General features: G+C 40.7%; 1 protein-coding gene across 1 annotated transcript; it reads right to left on the bottom strand.

Annotated features, from left to right (window-relative positions):
* Window positions 1–3,802: 3,802 nt before the first annotated feature.
* Window positions 3,803–4,756, bottom strand: LOC147614756 (uncharacterized). The gene is made up of 2 exons (XM_086780095.1): window positions 4,593–4,756; window positions 3,803–4,418 (listed from the first exon to the last, which is right to left on the bottom strand). The coding sequence occupies exons 1-2, from the start codon at window positions 4,728–4,730 to the stop codon at window positions 4,152–4,154; spliced, it is 405 nt and encodes a 134-aa protein (XP_086636221.1). The 5' UTR covers window positions 4,731–4,756; the 3' UTR covers window positions 3,803–4,151.
* Window positions 4,757–7,451: the final 2,695 nt, after the last annotated feature.

Below are 7,451 nucleotides of genomic sequence, written 5' to 3'. Positions count from 1 at the left end.
GGGGGGGGTGGGGGGCAAAAAGTAGAGTGTCCTCGAGTTGGGGTCAAGACTAGAAATTGAACCAGAGGGGGGAGATGGGGAGTTCCCTCTTAAGCCGAGTCAATGGTGGCATGGGTGTCCACGTGGTGGCCAGTGGGGACCACATGCTAGGGTTGTCAACCTTTGGTTCTTACGTGACCGTTGTATGGACGCTCGGGTATGTGGGAGGTATCTTTTTGGGGCAGGGACCCCCTTTTTTGGGACGTCAGCCTTGAATGTGTGCCAATGTGCCTGACGGATGCGATATTTTTTTCGGTGAAATTGTCTGGGATGTCTCCTTGGTCGTAGGAGTGCAGTCCGTTCGTCAAATCACACCTGGACATGCATTTATTAAGGTCAGAAGTTATCGTACTTTAACTAAAAAAATAACTAAAATTTTACGTAGAGGCTTATTCCGGTGTCCATTTTTAGTGCTGTAAAATCCTATACTAGGGTAAAATTGCACAGAGATTCCAAATTTGGACTCATAATTTTAAGATTCTAGGTAAAAGTAGCTCAATAATTAAAATTGATAACTTTCACACTATAAAAGAGACCGTAAATTTATTTTACACTTTTATACTATAAAAGGGACCATAAATTCATCTATTAAATGGATATATATTATTATTGAAGATGGGCATGTTACAATAGTTGCTTAAGACTAGTAATAGAGGCCAGCCCATTTTTAAGTTTGGCCGGCCTAATGTAAGCACTAGTCACTTGTATATAAGTCATTTTATATAATAAGGAAAACATAATCATTATCTTGCAAAAGTTTTCTTGTGAGTACTGCTTCTTCTCTCTTCTTTCTTGCTATTGAACCTTGTGAGATGGATGCATGCTAGATAGGTTTGACTGTAGGTTTTCTTCTTGCATTAGCTTTCCTCTTCTTGCTTGCTTTGCTATTGAATCTTGCTTGTTTGATGGATGCATGCTAGATAGGTTTGATTGTAGGTTTTCTTCTTGCATTAGCTTCCTCTTCTTTCCCCACCTTTTGTGAGAGAGAACCACCGCAAAGACAGATCTCTTGTTACCTCCATCAAGCATAGAGAGCTCTCTCTTCACCCCTTTGGCAAGGAGCATTCCGGTGTGACAATGGAGTGAGGACATGACGGATGAGGTAGCGCACCTACATGGGAAGTTGTAGATTGTGGTTGTAAGGCAAAACCCAATGACACATGCTTCGGCAAGGCTAAGGTAAGATTTTGACTTGAATATATACGTAAGTAATAAAGGCCATTGGGAAAGATCATAACCTTGTTTTTACCAAGGTAAATAATGAGATTTCTTTCTAGCACATTATCTGCATAAAAAAATAGTGGAGACCAATGTTTGTGATAGTGCAGTGCCAACTTCTTCAAAAGAATAAAAAAATCAACTATTTCATTTGTATAAAGTCCAAATTGCATGGGGGCAACCTTGATTCACCCATGATAGTGCTACAAATCTCCTCTAAGAGTCCCTCAATCATGTACACTCTAGTAGTGACATATTAGAATGTACACTCTAGCATGTAACATGTAGTGACATGCTAGATTGTACACTCTAGCAGTGACATATTGACATACACTCTAGTAGTGACATGCTAGTATAGTGTTATAGGGACCCATTCACTAACTCCTCTAGTTGCTTCAATCTACCATTGGATAGTGTTCATAAGATTGAGTTGTAAGCTTACAAAAATTTGCAAAGCAACAATATAATCTTTTTTTCTTTATACTTGGCTTCCTCAATGATCCCCTAAATGTGAAATGATAATCCAATGCAAAGTGGTCTTGTTTAAAATTTGCTTTCATTTGTTACCATCATTTTTCAAATTCCAAATGGCTTGAGTGGTAAATATGGTCGATTATATAGAGAGAAAGTAGTTTGGCATGTGAAATTGGATAGTTTTGTTGTATAACAAGCCTTGTTGTAGGCTTTCCAAATCATTTAGCCTCTAAGGGAATATGCCAAATTTGGTTAAAGAAAGTACGACAAAAAAACCTAGAATAATTGCTGTACAATATTGTAAGCAATTCTTCTCACTATCTTTTAGAAATGCATGCTTCTTGCTTCAAACCAAGTGTTCATACTATTGTGTTGTTTGTGGTGCACAGGGATTTCCTTGGAGAACTTGCTCATGGAAAGGTCTAGACTTTGTCTTTTAGAAATGCATGCTTCTTGCTTCTTGCTTCTTGCTTCAAACCAAGTGTTCATCCTATTGTGTTGTTTGTGGTGCACAGGGATTTCCTTGAAGGACTTGCTCATGGAAAGGCCTAGACTTTGTCTTGCACTCATCACGACACCCATTTTGTGAAGTTGAGCATGCATGAGGTTCCTTGGTGGACTCAAAGTAGAAGGCAAGGATGGCTAGGTAGTCTTGTGGAGAGATTGGGTGAGGTTGTTTGCTTTGGTATTCTTAGTTGGGTAAACTTCAATGGGGGGGGGCGGGGAGAGAGAGAGACAGAGAGAGAGAGAGGAGGTTGATCAAAATACTGTTTCGCTGATACTCCATACAAGCATTGATCCATCATCATCCTAATAAGGAGAAAATATGTACAATTGTTAACCTAATAAAAGGAGAATAAGCATGTTTGTTAAACTTCGTGTCTAATTCATTACTTGCTTCAATCCTACTCTCTCCCTCTCTCTCTCTCTCTCTCTCTCACACACACACACACACACACACACACACACACACACACACACACACAATACATGTGTACACATGTAGTTATAAATTGATCTCACATTCCCATGTGAGTAGCAGGGTGTGAGCCACTCAGGTTAGGGCCATCTTTTAAGCCCTCTCTAGAGCGACATTTATTACATTTGAACCCACTTGAAATATACACAAACTAGTTACTTTTCACAATGTTAAGTTTCTAAATTAATTGATTCAAACCACAGTCAGTTTGCTCTTGTTGCTGCTAACTCCAATCCAACAAAAAGTCTAATGTTTAGGACACCATCAAGACATCAAATAGCCCGAGCTTTCACACTATCCCCACCCCAACAGATGGGCAAGGGCTTGGATGAGCCATGATTTGTGTGATGTGCAGACCCCCTTTAACTTCACCAAGTGGGTACCAGTTGATTGGAACAAAAAAATAGATGGATTTGCAAATCGATACCCACATACTAAGTGCCACATCATCTTCAAAATGCAAGAACTTGCCTATCAATTTGGGCAAGCCATGTATAACACTTGTGGGGTTGCCTCTTAGAATACCAAACACAAGCACATTCACCACTCTTATCACTAACCCCTATCAAAATACTAGGCTCCAAACCTTTAAGACCCATGGGTGCCATTACCAGCAATATTTTCAGTAAAACTTGATGAAAGACAGACAGGTAGTAGCTTAAGATAAGACAGGTGGTGAGGTTACATCTAAACAATGACACTGAACAGGCCATGATGAGATGGCCTACTTGTCTCATGGAAGCCAAATGGAGGATGCTAAAAGCAACAGCTAGAATCATCTCATGTCATTTTTTATGGTCGATCATGGCCTTGAAAATCAAACCGAGATCCAAATTATGTCTTTGGAAATCCAAGTTTAGGTCTAATAGTGACAATGGTAAGATATCCTCACTTTTGTGTGGCGGTCAACCGATAAATTGTTAGAATGTTCATGGTTGAAAATGCATAGACAACCCCCCGGCCCCGGCCCCTCTTGCATTGAATGCCCAATTTACTGATGTGTGCATTGCTGCTAAGCTACCAATTTTGATACAGACATCACCCTCAATGTACCCTCTTATGCCGACATGGATGAAAGGATCAATATGAAGCTTTAGGAGATGTCATGTTTTAATTAAAAAGTTATATATAAACTTTAATAATACAGTGTAAGTGGCCTTGCAAGCTGTCAAAAGAGCTTCATGGAAGGCCATACAGGGTATACAGCAAAGATATGGAAGGCCATGCATGCCCATATGGGGTAAGGCCATGCATCAGGCATGGATACCCATATGACAAACAAAAGGCCATACATTAGCATAGGGCACCTCTGTGGTAGGGATGATAGAAGGCCATGGGTACCAACATAATCATACTGCGTATACCAGAGACTCAACTAATCATTTTTAATATAATAATGACTAATCCATGTATGGGACATGTAGGCATTGGCAATATCACATCATTCAGTGGATCTTCTTTCAAAGCCAGGGGGGACAGACAGGGCAACAGGCTGGACATTCACACCTGTGACGACTGCGGCCGGCGGCCCGATCTTGCAGCTCTCTATCATGCTCTCCACCACAGAGCATTTGCCAGAGAAGACGGCTTCCACGGACCCATCTCGGCGGTTTCGCACCCAGCCGTCCAATCCCAGGCTCAGTGCAGTGTCCACCGTCCATTTCCTGTAGTATACACCCTGCACAGTGCCCTTGATCCGCACATTAACCTGCATCATTCAAGGGGAAGCAAAAACAGTGACCTAGAAAACCCTAAAATTCAACATAGAAAGACTTGAAAGCCCTAAAATTCAACATAAACAACTTGCCCTGCAGATACCTTGATGATAGCGCTCATCATTCGCGATAAATTTGATCTAGAAGCGATGGTAGAGAGGACTTACTGTTTTGATGGCATCAGCGTCTTGAGGGCTAGGGTTAGGGTTTGCAGGAGTCGAGGTGGCCATGGCATTCCCTGCCTTGCGTCTCCAGGTTGTGAGTGCAGGAGGAGATGTGAGGAGAATCTTGGGCGATGATGGCATCGCATGCTTTCGGACAGTATGATGAATAATTGGCAGTTACATCATTAAACCCAGAAATATAATTTAAAAATAACTTTTTTCTTAATAAAAAAATAACTTTTTTCTTAATAACACAAGTGTCACAAAAAAAAAACGCGTGTGTGCTTTCGTGCCGCTGCTGTCCACAGCCAGCAGGTTTTGAACCCAGCACCTCCCGCATGGGACTTCAGCACCTTACCACTAGGTTGTGTCTCCACTGGCATCATTACGAAATTCTATAAGAAACGCTGACGGTTTCAGAACTAAAATGTATGAAAATTTCATTCATCGAAATATGAGCTCTGAAAAGATGTGGTCATTTTTTTGAATTTCCAATCGATGAAAGAGGGAATTTTTTATAGACAGGGAGATAAGATGGCTCGGTAATTCTCAGATTGAGAAAGGACCATGAAGGAAAATTCAAGAATGTAGAGTTATCCGGATTAAAATGGCTTCAAGGGCTGCCTGTGTGAAAAGGTATTGGTCCCAGTAGGCAGAGTAAAGAGCAAGTTTTGGTGGTGTTGTACAGCATTCTTTTCTTTTTGGTCTTTTGATAATTTCATTCGTGTTATTATTTATTTATTTATTATTATTAATTCACCACCAACTTGAGAGCTTTAGAGCATAGATGATTTGAATGCTTCGATGGCTCTCCATGAGTGTGGGCTTGGGCCCTGTTTTTCTAGTTCAAGTTCCATTTCCTTTTGGGTCTCCCTAGGCAAAATTTTTGGTTTTCTTCCTGAGCTCAACCACTTGTGAGCCCTAGAGCTTCAGGATTTTGGAGCTCCAAAAGGCCGAGAGGTCAAGAGGCTCCGGTGACTTGGACTCTAGCCCCAGTGTGTTTCGCTTTGGACTCGGGTTGCACCTCGCCCCACTGGCCCTTCCCCATCTCTCCCTTTGTCTTCTCCCTTCTCTCCCTAAATCCTCTCCTTCTCTTTCTTGATTGCTCCCCACCAAGGATCCCCTTCTCTTTCTTCCCCTCTCCCCCTTCTCTCCCTTCCATCATGGATATGAATCCCCTGTCTTGTCTTATTTCTTTCTTTAAAGATTAACAACACAATTAACATCACTAATCTAAGGTGGATGATACCTAAGTGAACTCATGATGATGATGAGATGTGTGTGATAATTGAATTGCACTCAAGTTAATTAGACTCCAAGATAGATTAACTTGGACACATAGTGAAACTTGAGATAAGTGCAAGTGATATGCTCATTGCTTGAAATGCTCCCCTTTTATATGAGGAGGTACACCTATTGCACCTTGAGCTCAATAGCTTTAAGGATAGACATTTTATAAGATCACTTGGTGGTTGGTTGGGCGCTTTTGGGCCGTACTCAAATGAAGACCATATCTGCTTCTTTGAATTCCCATTAGACCGAAAAATTTCTTTCTGAACATTCTTCTCAACACCCCTCCTTGGTGCCATTTTCATAGGCTACTATAAGGTGGTCAGATGCGAGTTTTACAACATATTTTTAGCCCCTTATTTCTAACTTGGCTGGGTAACTTAGATGCTCTTTGTCTTGGTTACCCTCTAGCTTAGAGGTTATTTTAGAGATGGTTGGGCTGATTTTCACTTGGTTACCCTCTAGCCTAGAGGTTATTTTAGAGATGGTTGGGCTGATTTTCACTTCCCCAGGGTGTTGCTTTGGCTACTCTCTGGTGATCGCATGTTTTACATTCCCCTAGGTGCTATGAGCAACTTTGGCACTTCCCCCCCTTATAATGCTACTTTGGCTCTAGGTGAGTGATGAATTTCCAGCTTGGGTATGTTATCGGTCCCAGAGGCTGGTTTACAGGCACTTTTTGTAGGAAGTAGGATTTCTTTAACAACAATTTTTTGTTTAAGAAATGGGTAGTGAGATGAAATTTTGATGCGAGGGTTTTGTCGCTTCTCTTTCTTCTTAATTTTTTTCTTATAGCCTTCATGTTTGTTGCCACTTATGTTTTGCTTGTACACACCTACGCTTGCATACTCATTTGGTTGTAGCATTTTTACAATAGTTGCTTTCTTCTCTTTCACACAAACACATGTTAGCATGCGTATTTGGCCGCTTACAAGAGTTACATAGAGAATGTCAATGATGATCATGCTAGCAAAAATCCTATGACAGCATGGACTATGTTGATGTTGAAGACTTTGGCAATGCTTGTCATCCTTATGAATACTCAAAATACAAGGCCCATGTGAACAACTTCTTATCAGAGGATAAGGTTAGAGATATTTTATATTATTATTATTATTATTTTATATTATTATTATTATTATTGGTGGTTGTTGGTTGCTTCGTTGGCCTTTAGATTTTTGATGCCGCTTCTCAACCTGCACGAGCGCTTGTAATGGCTGGAAAAATGGCACGCAGCCTCTGTGGTCTATGTCGCAGTAGAGACAGTCGGAGCATGATACGACAAGCTTTCGGGAGAAGTCAAGTTTTCCTATCGGAGGTTAAAATGGCCCTTACACAAGTCAGTAAGAGAAAGCGTGCAGAGATAAGTAGCCCAGTTCGCAAGTCTCCTAGACTGAATGTAAAGTACTCTAGGCTACTAAACAAACATGAAATTATACTTTATCCCATGCACTTCTACTATACGCATATGATAATGAGATGCTACTATGGCATGTGAAAAAAGATAACAAAAAAATAGAAAGGATTTGAACATGTGAAAAAAGAGGAAAATTGATATTGTGTAGAGACAGT

This window comes from Cibotium barometz, chromosome 41 (genome assembly GCF_041138505.1).
Source record: "Cibotium barometz isolate CiBa-2024 chromosome 41, ASM4113850v1, whole genome shotgun sequence".
Lineage (NCBI taxonomy): Eukaryota > Viridiplantae > Streptophyta > Polypodiopsida > Cyatheales > Cibotiaceae > Cibotium > Cibotium barometz.
Note: the sequence above shows the minus strand (reverse complement) of the source record. Positions and strands in the feature narration are given on the sequence as shown.

Excerpts from the sequence above, each read along its gene's own strand:
- LOC147614756 (XM_086780095.1), bottom strand. The coding sequence starts at position 4,730 with ATGCCATCATCGCCCAAGATTCTCCTCACATCTCCTCCTGCACTCACA. Across the intron at positions 4,419-4,592 it reads ACGCTGATGCCATCAAAACA|GTTAATGTGCGGATCAAGGG; the intron begins GTAAGTCCTCTC and ends TGAATGATGCAG.